The 21,579-nt window shown below is 37.4% G+C and overlaps 2 protein-coding genes across 2 annotated transcripts; one reads left to right on the top strand and one right to left on the bottom strand.

The window, feature by feature from the left end:
* Positions 1–941: 941 nt before the first annotated feature.
* LOC142640896 (uncharacterized) lies at positions 942–2,184 on the bottom strand. The gene has a single exon (XM_075815212.1). The coding sequence runs from the start codon at positions 1,937–1,939 to the stop codon at positions 1,247–1,249; it is 693 nt and encodes a 230-aa protein (XP_075671327.1). The 5' UTR covers positions 1,940–2,184; the 3' UTR covers positions 942–1,246.
* Positions 2,185–9,409: 7,225 nt separating this feature from the next.
* On the top strand, positions 9,410–10,165 carry LOC142639982 (uncharacterized). Its single transcript, XM_075814102.1, has one exon. It carries the CDS (start codon positions 9,410–9,412, stop codon positions 10,163–10,165), a length of 756 nt encoding a protein of 251 aa, XP_075670217.1.
* Positions 10,166–21,579: the final 11,414 nt, after the last annotated feature.

Genomic DNA, 21,579 nt, shown 5'->3' on the forward strand with positions numbered 1-21,579 from the left:
TTTAATCCTCTTTTATGAGAATTATATTTTTCTTGGTCAAACTTTTCATAAAAGAGGAAAAATTTTACTATGAATATGCCTTTCCTTTGTTATATCACTCCCTCTCTCTTTTACTGAGTGCACAAAAGATTGTTGATCAGTTTTTTCCCTCATCAGACTACTGTCATCTTTCCTTTGCCTTTGAAGCTAACACTAACACTAACACTAACACTAACACCCAATTCTCCAAACTGTGGCTGAAGTTTGATGTAAAAGCGAGTTGCAATTTCAGCTCCCAAAACTAAATCCGGGTTAGCAAGAAAGCCCAATCTAGTTTAAACATGTGGCAAATCGGAAAAAGACCTCAGACACCACTTTTTTTTTTCCTTAACAAAAAAAGTTATTCAGTGTGTGGTCACTGACCTTGCTGATTTGAACCTGGAACAGAGTACGTTAGGGCTATCTACGTCACAGCACAACATTTTTCGTTGAAGCATGTAAATCAAAGTCAAACATCAACAAAATGCTTCCAAATTAGGATTGATACAAACCTTTCATATATCTTTTTTTTTTTTTGATTAAAGAAAATAAGGGTTAGCCCAACCCTTATGAATGCCCACCAACGGACTCATGCTAGTGGCGGAACTCGAACCTAGGTGAGTTGGAGGAAGTGCTCAAGTCTTACCAGTTGAGCCAAGCCCTGTTGGCAAATCTTACATACATCCTACATCCTACGAAGTGAATTAAATTTGATACTTGGAAGTTGGAACATGAAATAAATTATTTGAGAATTCAAGAATAGGTAATTGTATTGGACTAGAGCTATCTCATTAAAAATGGCCAACATCTAAGCCCACGCCCAAAATTTTATCTTTTGAACTGTGTTAGTAATAGGAATCCCCGGCCCAAGACCAAACCATATCCAATATCAGTTGCAAAAAAATAGAAACCAAACCAATCAATGATTTGAAACATCATGAATATATATATATACATAAAAGAAAAAAAAAACCATGATTTTTTCCTGATCGAAAAAACACCATGAATTGAAACAAATAGATAAGCAAAAGAACAAAAGAGTGCTTTAGCGGGTGCTTGAGGGCAATGAGGAGCTGCAGGTCATTTATATATATTCTAAATTTCTAATCATCTCAAAAAAAAAAAAACAATGCAGGCGCTCCTGGCCTGATAGTTTTTTTTTTTTTTTTTGGGGTTAAAGTAAAGAATAGTAGTTATGTGCAAATTAATATTCAATTGAAATCCGAAATCACGAGGAGAAGGCAGCCTGCACCAACCAAGAATTCTTGAGCTGCGACTCAGCGCTTTCCCTGAACCCCTTCACCTGAACCAAACAAAAGTGGGTGCAACACATTCCCAACCCAGACGCAACGCTTGTTGTCTTCAACAAATAACACAATGGTCCACCACCGCACTCTTCCTTTCTCCCTTGCACCACTATCCCCCACACCCTCTCACTCTCTATATTCCTCTCTACCTCTCCAAGCTCTTCCACCAATATTAGCCCATTCGGCATTGGAGCCTCTCCTTTCTCCCACTTTCTCTTCACCATTCCCCACTTCTCCTCCTCCGCCTTCTCCGTCTCTAACCACATCTTACTACTATTATTCTCCGCGTGTACTTGTACCATTAGCGGTGCCGACCTTAAGTTCCTCACGATCTCCACCACCGACCTTGTCATCCATTCGTCCAGCTTTTCATGACCCAGTTTCCCTTTTTCGCTATTGTTTATCGTTTCCATTTTCTTTGAACCAGTCTTGGCCTCCATCGCCGTCGTCATCAACATCGAAATTCTTCCTCTTCGTCTAATTCCTCTCCACACGGCGTCGTTGCTCTTGATCGCCAAAGAACACGGCCCTTGACCCAATCGATTCGAAAAACCATCACGATTCGCCCCACAACGAGGACCCAGATTGAGATTAGACGAAGTAGTGAAAGCCATTCGATGAGAGATTGCCTACAAAGATTCTGTATTTAATGTGTTTGCGCTTTTGCCTCTAAGAAACGTGAACGTGTTTTTTCTTTCTTCTTTTCTGGTTTGAGGGGTTTATTGTATCGTATTTAAAGTGTGGATAATTAAAGAAGTCACTTGTGGAGAGGAGAGCTAGGGCCTAGGAGTTTCACCTTTGGCTGACTCGGTTGGTTAGGATTGAGTAACTTTCGGTCGTGTTGTTTTGTTCAACTCCATCAATGTTTGAAGAGTCGTGGTCTTAAACGCTACGCTGGTCGAAGAAGCAACGAAATTCACATTCATGAATTTTGTTTGTCCACTTTGTGGTGCTATTCGAATCTGCTGCAACCTTTGATTTCGGCCGTTGGATGCTCCAAATTATTTAGATTGACTGCCTTACGTGTGTGGATGAGAGAATGTATTGGGTGGGTTGAGTGGGTTATAGTGGAATCTACCGTATTGGAGAGAAGAGTGGCCAGCATGGACCGGCACGTGGTCTGGGTGAAATAGAACGTGTACATAGTGTTTGTCCACGAGTTGAACACACGAACTTTGTGCACTTTGCAATATATGCTGAAGGTTTCGCGCTTAGTCCTAGTCAATTTCTTACACATCAACATTATATCAAAATCATCAAAAATCTAGCTTCCCTAAAAAAATGACGATAAGATCTAGCACGATTTGGTGGTAAAATCTTATCACAAATCTTCTCTATTACCCCTCAAAATTTTGTGAATTTTTTAAAAATATAATAGAATTTGAATTTATGAGTTTTTTTTTTTAGAAAGGAATTTATGAGTTTACTAATTTATCAAACTAAACTACTAAAGCATTTATAAGAAATAGTCACATTTCAATTCTAAATTTTTTATTTAATAATAAGTAATGAAATAATCGTATTTTACATGAGTTTTATATTTTATTTTGTTAGAAAATAGAAATAACATGTAAAATGTAAATATATCTGGGAAGTGGGCCCCAGAAAGTGACTAAAAAGTAAAAAGGGCGTGAGTGACAAAGACAAACACAAGGTTAACTTGTGGAAAATGCGTGCAATTTGGTCGGTGCCACACCATAACACGCCCGGCTTGCATGTCACAAAGCGTGGCGAATTACACATCAGCAATGTGTGCTTTACACATCGGCATATTCAATCTCTCTCCTGACGTGGCACGCATAGCTGGCCATTATGAGATCTCATCTCATTGCGTGCAAATACTCGAAAACAAATGCTTAATTTAGAAAATTAGAACCAACATACTACTTGTAGCCGCCACAACTAAAAATATTAACAAAGTGTAGTTGGATTGACATTGTACTTACTACATAAACTATAAACAATTAATTAATGAGATTAAAACCTTCATATATTTTAATAATGATTTTAAGATTCAAAACCTTTAAAAATAGTTTTTTAAATAAACCTTTAAAATAAAATAAAGTTTGGAAAAAATAGAAGAAGAAGAAGAAGTATGACTTTTTAAGGAGAAAATGACAAAATAATCTAAAATTCTTTATGTAATAGTTTTTTTTTTCTTGAAAATTTTGTGTATAGGCTATAGGTTATAACAATATTTACATAATAAAATTTCAAGTTTAATATTAGTTTCAAATTAAACTCTAAAATCTAAAGTGCATATTCATGATATAGATTTAAAAATGCTAAAATTTGATCTTTTTATAAGCCAATATTAACTAAAATATCATAATTGACATGTGATGTAATTGGGGTTTGTCTAGTAATTACAAATCCTTTCACGTATCACTTTATTCAAGGCACATTAAAACTCATTTTTAAGTAAATTAAAGTTTTTTAAATTTATCTCTTTTTTTTTCAAAAATTATATACTAATCTATGTAAACTTAATTTTGGTTTAGTTGGTATTAATTTATCAAGTTATATATTGAATTCGTGTTTTTTTTTTGGACAAGTTAGGATAGTTGAGTGATTATATTATTAAGTGGAATTGTAATAGTGCATTTGATAAATTAGATTATAATATTTTACTTTTTTTATTTTTATGTTGAAGATAAGTAGTGTTTATTTTGTATATAATTTTTATTTATTATTAGAATTGTATACTAGAAATGTTGAACTAGATATGAAAAATCATAAAAAAAGACAGAGAATGATATTAAAATTAATTGAATCTACATTAGAAAGATAACAATGGTTGTAATTTCAAAATTTTATTATAATGATTATTGAGTATATAAGCCCAAAAAAAGTGTTTAAAAATTAAGATTGGTAAAAATTTATTACAAAATGTAGGGTAAAATATTATATTGGTCCCTTAATTTTATAGAAATTTTGTTTTTCATCCCTAAACTTTAAGAAGTTCATTTTTCATTCCTAAACTATTGAAAAGTTCATCTTTCATCCTTAAACTAATGAAAATTATTTATTTATGTTCTTAAACTTTACTAAAAGTTTATTTTTCATTCTTAAACTATTAAAAAAATTCTTTTTTATCCCTATTTTTGTCTCTAAACTATTGAAAAAAACTCTTTACAAAGTTTAGGGATTAAAAATGAACTTTTTAATGCTTATGGACAAAAAAAAAAAAACTTTTGTTAAAGTTTAGGGACCAAAAATAGTATTTTACCTGTAGGGATGAAGGGTCCATATATAAGTATTGGGCTGTGGGCCATTCTCGAGGATGTCAAATAGCCCGAGGACAGATAAGTACTAGCGAAAGCATACATATTAATGGGCCGTGGAAGAAGTCTGGTCACAATGAGCAGGAGACGTTGTCTGAGGAGAAATACCTCATCGGCTAAGCAGAGTGAAGGTCAAGGTCCGACCATCCATCAAGAACAGGGCATAGGCAATCGTGATACCTGTTGGGAAATATCTGAGAAGAAAGCTGTTACCATCGCATTGAATACTCTACATCTAACTCCCTTATTGCATTAATGTGGAAGTGATATCTGAACAGTAACTTTCAGCCTTACAGCTACCCCTAAAGACTTCAAGAAAGTGTTGATGGGACAAGTATTAAGAAGATTAGCAATCTAACCTACACGTGGAGGGCTGAGATGAAAGAAGGGGAGAGAATATAAAAGAGAAGAACCCCATTACAAAGGGGATCATCAGAAAAACAAGAGAAAAATCACTGTGTACCCAAAAACTGTAATTTTTATATAAGTCTAAGAGAAATATATAAAAACAAACCTTCCTCGGACTTAACCAAGCAGAACTTTTTTTGTTCAAAACTGTTTGTTTATTTCTTTCCAATAATAACTATCCTATTGTGATCATCATCCACCTAACTCATTCAAAATTCAGTTTCAAGCCCACTCTCTAACAAATTTATTATTTTGGGCTCATTGGACCATTGTCCATCCATTTGGGCTATGGAGTAAATCGTGTCCTTACAATTGGCATCATCTGTGGGAATCTGAACATTCTTAAGCTTATTTCAATCATGGTAGGTTCAGGACCAAATCGTGAAGAATCTATGGGATCCCAACGTCAAGATCAATTCCTTAATCTTGAACGAAGGAGAGACCGTGAAGTTAGTGTACACACCACCCATACAAGTAGGAGTCATTCTAGAAGTTGTAGTCATGTGTCCCATAGGGAAGACACCAGGAACATGCAGCTGTAGATAGATCATTTATGGAGGAAGCTACGCTGTAAGCAAAGGAGATGGACTCCTTCGAGCTCAGAGTCTCACTCTGATGATGATGATAGTTACAGGTCCAGATCAAGGACTCCTTTCGGTGAGTCTTTTTCTTATGATGAGGATCACTATCACAGGTGAAAAAGCAGAAGCCCGGCTTGTAGGGGCTTGGGGAATGATACTATGAGTAGGGTCTTGCGCCAAATTTCCAAATCACCATTCACATAGAGGATCGAAGGGGGAAAGCTTCCTTGGTGGTTTACCCAGCCAACATTTACTATGTATAATGACATGACGGATCCAGTGGAGCACGTTAGCGATTTTAACCAGAGAATGACTGTCCACTCAAAGAATGTGGCCTTAATGTGCAAGGTATTCCCATCTAGCTAGGGGCTAGTGGCGAAGCGATGATTTGATGGGTTGGAGGAAGGATCAATTAGCTCTTTTCAAGAGCTTACCAGGGCCTTTGGGGCCCGATTTGTCACTTGTAATAAGGTTCCTCGTCCTTTAGATTCCTTGCTATCTATGGCTATGCGAGAGGCAGAAATCCTGAAGATGTACTCAAATAGATATTGGGAGATGTTTAATGAGATAAATGGAAATTTTGATGATGTAGTAATAAAGACGTTTAAGGTCGGTCTACCTGCTGAACATGATTTGAGGAAGTCTTTAACAAGGAAGCCTGCCCGAAGTGTGCGTCAGCTAATGGACCAAATTGATGAGTATAAACGGGTTGAGGAGGATCAACAACAAGGAAAGGGGAAGGTGAAGGTAGTTCCCCAGGACCGAAGAGATTTTAGGTCTGAGAGGTATAACAATAATCGCCACAGGAGAGATTTTGCTAAACATACTGGGCTTGCCACTGCCCAGGTAGTTAGCAAGGTGTTCTGCGAGCCTGTGCACCAAATCTTGGAGAAGATAAAGAATGAGTCATACTTTGAGTGGCCAAATAAGATGGGAGGAGATCCCATGAAGCGTAATCAAAGTTTTCATTGCCAGTATCATCAAGACCGAGGACACACTACAGAAGAGTGTAGGACTTTACATTATCACATGGAACAATCGGTCAAAATTGGGAAGTTGAAGCAATTCTTGTATCAACCCTAGTGTGGCCGATACCGTACCGGTGCCGGCCGTACCGGCCAGTGCACCGGTACCGGTACACTTTTATATTGTACCGGAAAAAATACCGGCCGTACCGGTCGCGTACCGGCCATACCGGCCAATTTCGGGCAATACCGGCCGGTACCAGGCGTACCGGCCGGTACAGAAAAAAGCTTTTTTTTTTTTTTTTTTAGTTTTGTAATTTTTGAATTTTTGTAAAAGTATAATGGTAACTTATTTACATTAACTTCTTAGTATTATTTGTTTTCTTAGTATGCAATGAACAACTAAGCTTTCTATTTTTTATATTGTGTTTTTTTTTTCTTTTATTTGATACTAAAGTCTAAAATTATGAATAATTTGTTCTGAATTGAGGTAATGTTTTATAATAAACTTTTATATTTACTATAATATAAATGAAATATTATATGTTTATAAACATGGTTCTAGATACTTTGGTGTGTGTGTGTGTGTGTGTGTGTGTATAAAATAGCGGTAAACCCGAAACGGTACACCGGTATTGACCGGTATCCGAAATATATCGTACTGGTGACAAAACCAGTACAGCCTCCGGTACGGTATTGACTTCCTTGATCAACCCACTAGGCAGGGGAGCCAGGCAAGCTTGGCACATCAAAGGGATGCTTCCTCAAGACCACTAATGGGGACGATCAGTGTTATTCTTGCTGCCCCAGGTCGGACTGGTTCTTATCCATCTAGGATTATGTCCATAGCACAGCCACACACTGAGGATTTAATCCCTGATTCTAAGAGGGGGAGAATGGAAGTCTGACCAGCTCTAAGCTTCTCTGATGAGGATGAAGTGGGAACTTTTCAGCCACATGATGATGCATTAGTGGTTACCCTCCAGATATAGGGGTATGATGTGAAGAGAGTTTTGGTAAATCAGGGCAGTGGCACAGAGATCATGTACCTTGACCTATACAAGGGGCTCAAGTTGAAGCCTGAAGACTTGGTCAGCTATGATTCCCTTGTGGTGGGGTTTGATGAGAAGACAGTTATCCCAAAGGGCTTGATCAAATTACCTATTTAGGCAGGGTCAGAGGTCGTGGAGGTGGATTTTATTATGGTGGACGCATATTCTCCCTACACTGCTATCATGGTGAGACCTTGGCTTCATGCCATGGGGGTTATCTCTTCCACTTTGCACTTGAAAGTGAAGTACCCCTTAAGGGACCAGGTTGATGTGTTGATTGGAAGTCAGTCTATGGCCAGACAGTGTTTGGTGGCAGCAATTAGACATTAGTCTGAGGGCGAATCCTCGGTCCTTATGGAAAGGGATTTATAGCAACCAAAGAAAGCAGTCACGCCCTCGGATACTGTGGCAGAAGGGGAAAAGTGTGAAGAGTTAGAAAAAATCATCATTAATAATGACGATGAGAAGTATTTTCAAGTGGGAGTTCAGTTGCCTCATCGAGAGAAGGAAGAACTGGTTGCTTTCCTCAGGAAGAACGTTGATGTATTTGCCTGGAGTGCTTATAAAGCTCCCAGGGTGGATTTGAAATTCATCTGTCATCATTTGAATGTTAATCCATTCGTCACCCCTAAGAAGCAACCACCTCGATGCTCTTCTAAGGAACATTCTGATGTTGTTAAGCAAGAGGTGGTGAAGTTTAAGCGTGCAAGGGCAATAAAAGAAGTGTTTTACCCAGAGTGGTTGACCAACATGGTGGTGGTAAAGAAGAAGAATGAGAAATGGTGAGTGTGTGTGGACTTCACAGATCCAAACAAAGCTTGCCCCAAAGATCCCTTCCGGATACCTCGGATAGACCAGTTGGTGGATGCAATAGTTAATCATCATTGGATGAGTTTTTTGGATGCCTTTCAAGGTTACCCTTAGATACCATTAGCTTTGGATGATCAAGAGAAGACTACTTTTGTAACACCCACTGGGAATTACCACTACAAGGTGATGCCCTTTGGATTGAAGAATGCATGATCAACTAATCAGAGGATGATGACTAGAATGTTTGAACCTTAACTTGACAAGAATATTGAAGTCTACATAGATGACATGGTGGTGAAAGCAAGGTAGAGTCCAAGCATGTAAGTGACCTCGGAAGTATTTTTGAGGTGTTGAGAGAGCACAAGTTACGTCTTAATGCTTCTAAGTGTTCCTTTGGCGTTAGTTCGAGCAAATTTCTGAGTTACATGGTCACCCATCATGGAATTGAAGTCAACCTTGATCAAATTAAGGCAATTAATAATTTATAACCTCTTTGGAATCCCAAAGAAGTCCAGAAGTTGACAGGAATAACTGCAGCCTTAAACCAATTTATTTCTCGGTCCGCAGATAGATGTAGGCCTTTTTTTCCAACTATTACACAAATGGAATGGGTTTGAGTGGACTGAAGAATGTGCTCTAGCTTTTCAGCAATTGAAGGATTACCTTTCTCGGCCACCTATTATGTCCAGACCCAAGGAGGAAGAGGTTCTTTTTGCCTATATTGCCACGATTCCCTATGTAGTTAGTTTGGTATTAGTAAGGGTAGAGAATGGAGTACAACAACCAGTTTATTATGTGAGCAAGTCACTACATGAAGCAGAAGGTTGTTATTTACCTTTAGAGAAAGCTATTTTGGCCGTGGTGCATGCTACACAGAAACTCCCTTATTATTTTCAAGCTCATACAGTTATGGTGTTAACTCAACTCCCTCTGCAGTTGTTGCTTCGAAAGGCTGATTATACAGGGAGGATTGCCAAGTGAGGGATGATTTTGGGGGCATTTGACATCAAGTATATGCCTCAGACTTCTTTTGAAGGGCAAGTTCTTGCAAATTTAGTGGCAGAATTTATTAAGTCTCTAATAGAGATAGAGGACGAGGAGCATAACTCAGGAGGAATGCAAGTTAAGGCAATTTATCTACAAGGGCCTTCATCCTGGAAGTTGTATGTTGATGGTGTAGCAAATCAAAAGGGATCTAAAGTGGGGGTAGTTGTAGTGTCCCCAGACAGGATTACCTTTGAGAAATCTTTAAGGTTAGGTTTCTCGGCCACAAATAATGAAGCCGAGTATGAGACTTTGATAGTAGGGATTGCCATGGTTCAGAAGATGGGAGGAAAAGTTGTGAAAGTATTCTCGAACTCAAGGTTGGTTATAGGTCAAGTAAGGGGAGAGTTGGAAGCTAGAGATTTGAGAATGCAAGGGTATTTGAGTGAAGCTTGGCGTTTGCAGTCAAGTTTTAAGTTTTTCACTATACAACAAATCCCAAGAAGCAGAAATACACATACTGATTCTCTGGCAACTTTGGCAACCTCTTCTGGACAAGACTTACCTCGAGATATACTTGTTAAGGATTTGCATAAGCCCACCAAGGAGAATGTCCAAGTTCACCAGATCATGGTTGGATCTAGCTGGATGGATCCTTTGGTCCTATTTCTCAAAGAAGGTACTTTGCCCGATGAGAAGGGAGAGGCAGATAAAATACGGAGGAAAGCTCCTCGTTTTTGGTTGTTCGAGGAGTAAAAGTTGTATAAGCGTTCCTTCTTTGGACCATACTTGCTCTGTGTTCATCTTGAGGCAGTGGAGCCACTTTCAGAAGAGTTGCATGAGGGAATCTGTGGAATTCATACAGGGGCAGGTCGCTATCATATAGAGCCCTTACTTAGGGGTATTGGTTGCCAAGTATGCAGAAAGAAACACAAAAATATGTAAAAAAATGTGATAAGTGCTAGAGATTTGCTCCGAACATTCATCAGTCAGGGGGTGTCCTCAATCCTCTGCCTAGTCCATGACCATTCGCTTAGTGGGGTTTGGACATTGTAGGACCATTTCCTAAGGCTGTGGGAAATCGAAGATGACTTTTGGTCGGAATTGATTACTTCACGAAGTGGGTGGAAACTGAGCCATTGTCTAATAGTAGGGATCTAGATGCAAAAAATTTTGTGTGGAAAAACATTGTTACTCGGTTTGGATTCCTCACACCTCATCTCGGATAATGGGCTCCAATTTGACAGTAAAACCTTCAGGAGATACTGTTATGAATTGGGCATTATAAACTGATATTTCACTCCAGCCTATCCATAAGGAAATGGGCAGGCTGAGTTAGTCAATAAAGTTATTATGAATGGGCTTAAGAAGAGGTTAGACGAGGCAAAGGGTAGATGGGTGGAAGAGCTACCACATGTTTTTTGGATATATAAGACTACTCCTCGTCAGTCAACTAGGGAAACACCTTTTTCAATGACTTATGGGTTCGAGGCTGTGATCCCTCTAGAGACTGGATTTCCAACACTGAGCACGAGCTTATTCACCCCAGACAACAATGATAGGTTATTAGAGAGAAGCCTAGATTTGGTTGATGAAAGAAGAGAAGCTGCCATGGTTCAACTGGCATATTATCTGAAGAAGCTCAAGCAAGGGTATGATACAGGTGTGAGGGCAAGGCTATTGGCACCAGGTGATTTGGTGTTGAGAAAGGTTATGGGTACTGCAAAGAACCCATCATGGGGAAAATTGGGGTTCAACTGGGAGGGGTCATACCATATTACCTCAGTGGCTGGCATAAGTGCTTACCTCTTAGAAAACATAGATGAAAATGTTGTACCACGCCTGTGGAATGTAAATAACCTACGAAGGTATTACAATTAATAAAAGGCAATCCTACCACATTTTTGTTTATAATATTATATGTTGTGTATTTTATTCCTCTAAGTGCTAAACAAAACCTTGGTCATGCCTGGTCTCTCGAACCACATACCTTAGGTAAATTAATACTTTCAATTATTTATTGAAGTGTTAAACAAAACCTTGGTCATGCTTGGTTCCTCGGACCACATACCTTGGGTAAGTTAATACTTTTAGTTATTTATTTAAGTATTAAACAGAACCTTGGTAATTTCTAGTTCCTCAGACCACATATCTTGGGTAAATTAATATTGCCTATTCCTCTAAGTGTCAAACAGAATCTTGGTTATACCTGGTTCCTCAGACCACAAACCTTGGGTAAATTAACATTTCCTATGCCTCTAAGTGTTAAACAGAACCTTGGTTATGTCTGGGTTCCTCGGACCTCATACCTTGGGTAAATTAACACCCCCTACTACTTGAGCTGTTAATTGAAGCCCTGGACGCGTTAGTCTCCTCAGGCTGCATGCCTTAGACAATTAACACTCCACATTTATTTGAAGTTACGGATGGAGTCTTGAATTGCACCTAACCTTTTGAGCCAAGTATGTCAGGTACACAAAGTGTGTTTCTAAGTTAAATTGCAGATTATCAATTATTATGCGTTTGGAAGTTAGTTTGTTAAGTTGCCAATTGCATGAGATTTGACAATTAGATTACAAGTTGTATAGACACTTGTCAAGGTTAAAGACAATGCTGTCTCAATTAGAAGAGACTGTAGATTGAGCTTACATCAATGAAATTATAAGCAGTAATGAGATAACCTTTTGTTCAATATAAACATGCTGAAGATATAAAGAAACTTAGTACTATTCATTAAGTAAAGCCTTGGAAAGGCAAAAGAAGTACCTGTGAAAAAAAATAATAAATAAAAAAGAAAATACATATAAAATGAACACTTAAAAAAAGAAGAAGAAGGAAACAACAAAATATAACTAGAGTCCTATTTGGACTTGGAAGGAGGAGGATTGGCTTTTGCTGCAGTTGTGGTAGGCACCTCAGGCACTATTGCTTGAGTTGTACCCTTGCCCTTAGGGTCCTCCTTGGCAGTGAAAGGGAGTGTGATCAGTACCAGTTCTTGGCCTTGGGAGGCTCCCTTCCCATTGGAGGAGTCCTTGGGCGCAGGTGGGAGCTTAGCTAGCACAGGGGCTGTCTCCTTTACAGGCTCATTATCCTTCTCCACTGCACCAACTCGGTCAGCCTCTTTAGGAGGGATGGTTGAAGTTGGAAGAGCATCCGCAGAAGCAGTCTGGTTGGGCTTTAGAGCTTTGGGAATAGCCTCAGCTTGGGAGCTTAAGGGACTTGCCAATTGGAGGGCTGGGGGATAGAAGGCATTTTTTGCCCTCCTTAGTGTGGAAAAAGCATCCACCCCAGCTTGGTTTAGTGCTTCATTCCACACTTGGAGGCAGTAGCCTTTACAAACCCTAGTGACTTGGGCCCTAAGGTTCTCCTCGGTCTCTGCCACTCCGACCTCATACCTTTCCTGCTTAGCCTTAGCTGCAGCCTCCTCTGCTTTTTTCAGCTTCTTCTTCAGAGCCCCTATCTACTCTTTCGCTATAGTAAGCCGGTCTTCAATTTGGCACAACTGTTGGCGCTGGTTCTCTGCTTGCCTCTTGGCCCCCTCTAGCTGCCTCGACACTTTTTTTTGTCTCTGTTTGCCTTAGTTAGCTAGGTGTTGAGGTCTTTGATCCTTTATTTGGCCAGAGTGAATGCCTTGATGGCAGCTATACGCCGTCCCTCCTCTTCCTTCATCTGCTTGTGGGAGTCACTTACTAACTCCACGACAATATGCGTTGTTTGGATCGCCTTAAAAAAAAAGTAAGATAAAATGACGTGAATACTTAGTTAAAAAAAAGAAGAAGTTTACCATTGCCAAGTCCCTTTTCAGGGTTAGAAACACTTTATGTTTCTTTAGCGACCTCAAGTCAGCTATGTCTTGAGGTAGCAATAATGGCTGCTCCAAGGCATTGGCCACATAGCCTGCCTTCCCCTTATAGAAATCCCTGATAGAGGAGTCCAGGGGGAAGAGGAGCTCCATCCAACACCAAAGGGGGGTCCCAGATCTTGACCCTGGGATGACGATCATGTCCTCTCTCCACGATTGCCCTTTCACTTGAGGACCTTGTCTGTGCTCCCTTTGCTATTTTGGCCCCTTTATAGGGCTCGGGCTCCTTGGAGGGGATGACCTCTCCCTCCTCAACCATTTCCTTTCCATTCCGGTCCCACTTTCTTTTCTTGTTCGCGGGTTTAGGTTAGGAAGTGTGGGCGGGAAGAGGAGTGGGAGGTCTAGTCTGGACGATCACTTGGGCATCGATCCTCCTGCGTGGGACTCAAGGAGCTTGAGTAGGCTCGTCTTGGGCTTTCTTTGTAGCATCATTGTGTTGGGTATGTTAGAGGTTTCTTGGACGCTGTTGACTTGTGTGGGGGGAAGGTGGCAGAAAGTAGTGCCTACAGGCTCTGAAGACTGAGGCTGGTCAAAAACTTCAAAATTTTGAAACCTCCACTACCTTGGCTGCTTCTTCAAGAACCAAGTGAGAGGACGTTGCCTTTTCCTTGGCACTGTGCTGGGAAGGTAGTTCTACTGGTTGTGTGCCTTCAGGAGGAGGACCTGTGAGAAAACCAGGTATCGCAATGTTAATCTGGTGCATTCGAGGGTTCTTCACCTTTATCATGTACTTAGGGGCTTGGAAGCTGGTGGATATGGGTTTGTAGCCAAGGATGATGTGAGCCGCTCGCAGTTGTCCATTTGTATGGACGAAAATCTTGGACTGGAGTATCCTCATCAGGTCGGGCTCATTGATGAGATTGAAGTTTGGGATTGTAAAGTACTTATCTACAAATTCATCAAAAACAAAGATATTGTTAGAATAGGAAATCGTTGGATAAAGAAAAATAAGTTTACAAATTTGGAAAAGGGGAGTAAAAACAAAAAAACTATTAGTGAGAAAAGGGATAGTGTTAGAGCAGTAAGCCTAAACCTAATCACCCCACCTGGTTTCCCATCTTGTGTTGGGCAATGAAGTCCATCATGCCACTCCCCTGAGACAATTTGGAAGTCTTTATCCATACCTTTGTTAGTATCGGGGAGACACGATATGAGCCTGACTTCAAAGACCTTAGTTTTCAGGTAATATCCCTGGCCTTTGTGGTGCTGACAATTGTAAACCCAATTAACGTCGTGATGGGTGGAGTTCACACCCATCTTTTTGTTAATGGCATCTACGCTACCTAGTATCCTAAACATATTGGGGGCGCATGGGGTCGGACAGAGTCTGTGGACAATTAGAAAATCCCTAGTCACTCTACCCATGAGAATCCTCATCCTTCCCTCTATGAAAGAAATCATGGGGATTACTACCTCCTCTTTCGATCTTATAGCATGCCATTCCCATTAATGGCAGTGCCGGATCAAAACCCTAGCTGGTATGTGGTAACGGGCCTTAAAGTTTTCTATGCCCTCTAGGGTGTCTACTAAGTTAGCAAATCTACCCATTTGAAATGTAGGTGAGGGTGTTAAGATAATAGGGTGTAAATTAAGGAGTCGGGGAAGAAAGGGTCTTGGAATTAAGAAGGAATACTAAAGGTAACTTACGAAAATACTAAAGGTAACTTGCAAAAAGTGGAACACCCAGAGTCTTCGAGCAATTTATATAGGGGTGGGAAAAGTAAGCGAGAGAGTTCCTGCTAAAATCCTCATAAATTTTCTCCACCGCAGGATCTTTATCACACTGTAGAATGTGAGGGACAGGGCGCTGTATGGAGTAAATGCTGAAGCGTTCTGGATGCCAAAGCGTTAGGAGCGTGCCCCTTTGCAGTTGAAAAGACACCTACACAGAGGGAAGTGACATAAGCATGGGAAATATGGTTGCCAAAAATCGAAATCCCTCTTTTCCCCGAGGAGCAAAAGAGTGGAATTTCGAGGGGTTATTGTAGGGATGAAGGGCCTAGATATAAGTATTAGGCCGTAGGCCATGCCCAAGGATGTCACATAGCCCAATGACAGATAAGTACTAGCGAAGGCATATAGAGTAATGGGCCATGGAAGAAGTCTGGTCACAATGAGCAGAAGACGTTGTCCGAGGAGAAATACCTCCTCGGCTAAGCAAAGTAGAGGTCAAAGGTCCGACCATCCATCAAGAACAGGGCAACAAACAATCGTGCTTGGAAGGGTAAACATCAAAGAGGGATGATACAAGAGAGAGTTGGGAAATATCTGAGAATAAAGTTGTTACCACCGCATTGAATGCTTTATATCTAACCTCTTTGCTGCATTAATGTGGAAATGATACTTGAACAGTAACTTTCAGCCTTACAACTACCCCCAAAGACTTCAAGAAGGTGATGACGGGACAAGTATCAGGAAGATTAGCAATCTAACCTACACGTGGAGGGCTGAGATGAAAGAAGGGGAGGAAATATAAAAGAAAAGAACTCCATTACAAAGGGGATCATCAGAAAGACAAGAGAAAAATCACTGTGTACCCAAGAACTGTAATTTTTGTATAAGTTTAAGAGAAATATATAAGAACAAACCTTTCTCGGACTTGACCAAGGAGAACTTTTCTTGTTCAAAACTGTTTGTTTATTTCTTTCCAATAATAATTATCCTATTGTGATCATCATCCACCTAACTTATTGAAAGTTCAGTTTCAAGCCCACTATCTAACAAATTCATTGTTTTGGGCTCATTGGGCCATTGTCCATCTGTTTGGGCTGTGGAGCAAATCGTGTTCTTACATTACTCATTAACAAAACTTAAATAATAATTTTATTTGAAAAAATAAGAAAAAGTTTTAAAAAATAATTTATTATATAAAATAAATAAATATTAGAGATTTAAAATTAAAAAAAAAACCTACATAAAAATTGTTGTTTGACTGACTTGACAGAAAATTATTAGATATTCCTGAAGCATGGTGACTTGGTACTCCACCCTCTCACATTCATGGTGAACTCAAGTCTCCACCATGAATTTAATTTGTGGACTCCATAAATATTAGGGAAGAAGGATGTTGTTGTTAGTGGCGGAGCCAATAATTTATATTTGGGGGGCTGAGTAAAAAATAAGACGATTAATATATATATATATATATATATATATATATATATATATATATATATATATATATATATATTTTCCTATGCATATGCAATATCTATATAATAAATAATAGTCTATCAATTATTTCACAACCACATACGTAATATCTATTTGGATACAGCGGCCATGTCTAGCATCTGCGTTTCACCTTTTTTTTTTTAGAAGCGTGTTTCAGCAACTTTTGAGAGATTCCAATGGGTCCCGTGCACTGTTCACGGGACCCACAAACATCTTTTTTTCAACAAAACTTTCATTAAAAATGAGTCACATGGCACTATTCACACATCTAAAAATTATTTTGCTACAGTGTTTTCAGTTTCAGTTTTCAGTTTTCAGCAAAATAAGCAGTATCTAAACACACTCTTAGTCACAATCTTTGTTACAATGTGATGATATGTGCAATTGTAATTCGTTAACCATACTTGCACATGGACTCATTACTTTTTTTTTTTCATCATTCACAATCATATATGTTAGGGATGTGGCAAGAGTTGTGGCACAAAAGTCATTGTTCATAAACTTTTTTATAATCTAAAATAAAATTATAAATATAATGCAACAATCTCAGATAACCAATGATATAAATACTTTTTAAAATTAATAATATATCTTTTGTTCATATATTATATAATATATTTATCAATTTAATAAAAATATAAAGAAAAGAAAAAGAAAAGACACGTAGGAGGTGAGAGTAAATCAATAAACTGATATCAAATTAGAGAAATGCTAGGACAAATTTATTTCACAACTTTAAGCCATACACGTGGACCTAAAAATTTTTATTCTGTACCACACCTTTGGCTTAAAAAACAAGTCAACCTACTTGAAGTAAAATTAAAAAACAAGGTAAATTGAAAAATTAGGAATAGAGAAAGAGATACAGAGTGAGGAAGGCCACTGGTTACCATATTTTGGAACTCCTTGAATTTATGCTTTTGTCTCTAAAAAGTAAAACCTTCCAATAAAGAAAGTTGTCCGTGAATCAACCATTTTTCCTTCTAAAGCCAAATACCTCTCTCCCTAATCTTCGACAACGACTACATGTTGTCTTGTCCCTCCAAATCATAATTGGCATGTATCAACGATGGCTACTTGATGTTTATGCTTTTTTTAGTAATTTTAACTAGTGAAATACACTTATAACACCTGGTAGTTTTGGCATAGTATACTACAGTTTGATTCCTGCTAACAACATTTACAATCTTCAAGAACAATGTATATGTTGCAGCTATGAAGTCACACAATTTAGAGAAATCTAATGGGTGTGAAGTAAGTAAATGGGCGGGTTACAAAATTAAATAGGTGAGTGAGTAATGACTATTAAGTTTATTTGTAAATGAATAATTGTGTACCCATTTATGACATGCCCATTTACCATCTCCAAACTTAGGGCTATTGAAAGATATTGCCAGAATCAACGAATACATGAAAGAAGTCTTACTCTCAAGTAACCATAGAAAATGAAAAATTAAAACACTCGCGTAGTTTTCGCCTTTAGTCCTGCAATATCCAAAACGATGCAAAACCCTATTAATTTCAATGTAGTTGATGTTTAGGTTTTTACTAGTAATTTTAGAGAGGTGTTACGTCCACAACATTTTTACAATATTTTCACAACAAATCATAGGTGGTTAGTTATTATTGGTTCAAATTTGAACTTAATACTAAGATTACTTTTTTGCCCCAACAATAACAACCAGTAACAACCTGCCACTTAAGATTTGTTGTAAAAATGTTGTAAAAATGTTGTGGACATATCATTTCTCGTAATTTTAACAAGTTAAATACCCTTGAAATACTGGTAGTATTGGCACTTTATACCTGGGTTTGATTCTTCCTAACAGCATTTACAATCTTAAAGAACAATATGTTGCAATTAAGTAAATAGTTGTTAAGATTAGGAGTCAGATCATAGAACCGTATGATTTTAAGATCCTACTCGGCCAAAACGACTCAATTTGTAGCAGGATTATTTTTCAGAATCCCATGTAAGATCGGTTGGATTGGTAGGATTAGTTCGATCCTACAATCTTGAACGATCATACTAAAAACTCAAATTTGCTATAAGTATATTTTTTTATTAATAAAAAGTATAGGTATAACCGTAGTCACAAAACTTAAAACTTGGAAAATATTTTCCAATTGTGTTGATGATAGTTATTTTGGCACATGGTGGCTAATTAAACATTTGGTGAACTTTTTAAATACATTATTTTAAAATTTAAATATATTTGTTCATTAGTATAAAGTACATGTATAACCATATCTATGGAGCCTAGAAAGTAAAAGTATAGGTATATTTGTTTCATTAGTATAAAGTATAAGTATAACCGTATCTATGGAACCTAGAAAGTATAAGTATAGGTATATTTGTTTCAGCATTATAAAGTATAGGAATAGTCGTAGATACGGAGATCAAGCAGCTATTCGTGGTATAAATATGGTACCATATTAATGCAAATATTTATATATATATATATATATATATATATATATATATATTTATTGATGAATTCATATTTTATGAGATTGTTCAACATAAAGCCACAACCAATGTGTTTTTTGCTTTTTTTTCCTAAAAAATAGGATCTTACGATTAACGATCGGATCTTATGATTAATGATCTGATCTTACGATCTATGTTCTTACCAAACTTCCATGATTTTATATAGGATCCCTAATTTGACAACCTTGGTTAAAAAGCCACACGATTTAGAAAACTCTAATTATTTTGAAGAAAGTAATTAGTTTGAGTAGGCGTATTTGTTCCTGCCATATCCAAATCAATGGAAAAATATATTAACTTCAACATAGATGATCGTTATGCTTTTGCTAATGATTTTAGGTTGTGTTTGGATGGCAACATTTGGATTTGGATTTAAAATCCATTGATTTAAAATGCCTTGATTTGAAATCCCTTGATTTTGAAATTCATTGTTTGGATATTTTTAAACAATAAAGGATTTGAAATTCATCATTTAAAATTTCATTGTTTGGCTACGTAAATTTGGATTTGGATTTAGATTTAAGATCAATAAAATATATTTTTTAATTATTATTTTTCTTAATCATTCAACATTTTAATTTTAAATACATGAGGTAATATTAATAATCCAATTAACAAGATGATGATTAAAAATTTTTAGTCATAGCCAACTAAAAAAAATATCTTGCCAGTTATTGACAACTAAAATATTTTATATCAACTAGAGAGGATAACCAAATGCATGGGTTTTTTTTTTCTTTTTTTTTTTTCCAACATTCAAAATCACAAACTAAAAAATTACTCTAAAGTTTTCAAATCTGGTATTTGGTATTTGGACCTTGGTATCAAATCTGTCAACATCCTAAAAAATGTTAGATTAGCAACAAGAAAGGAAAAAAACACAGTACAAACAAGATGGGCATTACAAACACAGTAAAAACACAGTACAAACAAAATAAACAGATCACAAAAAAGTAATTTTTTTAATACCAATCATACAAAAATAATAATTTGAACAAGCTGGACTTTATACTTGTTCTCAATCAGAACCTTATATCCTAACATAAATTTGAACAAGCACTTTTATTTTGTACTATTTAGTTATTGCTAATATTAGCAAATATTATTTCCTAACTGCTCGAGGTAAAAGATATAAGTTCCGTTTGGGTAAGTTACATCCACGTCCAGCACGTCCATGTTTGCATTTTTGGCCTTTTTTTTTTTTTTTTTTTTTAAGTCCAGCGCTTGGTGCACTGTTCATGGGACATACAAAATACATATGATCCATTTTGTTAGTGCACCACTTATTTGACTATTCTACAAATTTAAATTTCTATAACCTCCACATTATCTGTGTAAGATTAGTCTTACTACAAATGAAATGCACAACCATATTTTTAATTTATATAGAAGTTGTATGTTGCAGTGCTAGGATTGCAGTGAATAATAGAAAATTGTTAGAATTGAATTTACAGTAGGAGAAGAGTTGAAACTCATACTTATATTGCACTTCTCTCAAATCTAAGAACCTTTTCAATTCAACACACCAAAACATGCCAAGTTCGATGCTATTTCCTATGCGTTTGTTGGAAGAAATCAGTGAATGGATTTGACTTAATTTCTAATTTTTTTATTATCCAATATGAAAATCATGTGAATTGAATTGTTGGAAGAAATCAGTGAATGGATTTGACTTAATTTCTAATTTTTTTATTATCCAATATGAAAATCATGTGAACTGAATTGGACAATGCAAGCATAAGATTGTGGATGTAGTGACAGAAGTTGGAAGCAAGGTACAAAAGTTCAAAGTTGGAGACAAAGTTGGTGTTGGCTGCATGGTTGGAGCATGTCACTCTTGTGATAGCTGTGCCAACGAACTTGAGCATTATTGCCCCGTTATGATCCTCACCTATGGCGTCAAGCACTTTGATGGAACCATCACACAAGGAGGCTACTCTAGACATCATAGTTGCCGATAAGCACAATGTGGCTCGTATTCCAAACAAGAATGAGTTGTAATTTCTAAACATTCTAAGCTTTTGTGTCATGAATAGCATGTCCAAGAAGCAATTTCACATGAATTTCCATAGAAGCATTTCATCAAACACATAGAAGCATTTCATCAAATGCATAATTTGCACTACAAACCCACAAACGAAAGTAGAGATAGAAAATAAAGACAAACCCAAAACAATCAGTGAAAATACTATGAAACAAAACACACAAACAATCAAAGGAAACCCAAACAAAACCCACACACAAATCAAAGGAAACCCAAACAAACCCACAAAAAAAATGAAACCCACAGAAAATTCCAGAGCCTTTATGATTCAGATTTAGTAGAAAGAGAGATAAAGAGGATAAAGAGGAAGAAAAGAGTTGACAGACAAACCTTGCTGTAAAAAAGAGAGAAAGTAGTACTGCAAACAAAGGAAGAGAGAGCGTGACAGTTGCTAGAGCAGATGAAGTGCTGAAAATAGAGGGCAAGCGTGAGCTGAGGGATTTCTAAATTCTTGGGTTTGTGAGAGGATTTCAAATCCATGAATTTGGACCCCTGAAATCGAAGATGGATTTGGGCTAAATCCAAATCCAACTCTTTTAACTTATCCAAACAAAGAATTTGGATTTGGACCCACTCAAATCCAAAACCAAATCTAAATC

The sequence above is a fragment of the Castanea sativa genome, chromosome 6 (genome assembly GCF_040712315.1).
Source record: "Castanea sativa cultivar Marrone di Chiusa Pesio chromosome 6, ASM4071231v1".
NCBI classification, from domain to species: domain Eukaryota; kingdom Viridiplantae; phylum Streptophyta; class Magnoliopsida; order Fagales; family Fagaceae; genus Castanea; species Castanea sativa.

Excerpts from the sequence above, each read along its gene's own strand:
- LOC142639982 (XM_075814102.1), top strand. The coding sequence starts at position 9,410 with ATGATTTTGGGGGCATTTGACATCAAGTATATGCCTCAGACTTCTTTT.
- LOC142640896 (XM_075815212.1), bottom strand. The coding sequence starts at position 1,939 with ATGGCTTTCACTACTTCGTCTAATCTCAATCTGGGTCCTCGTTGTGGG.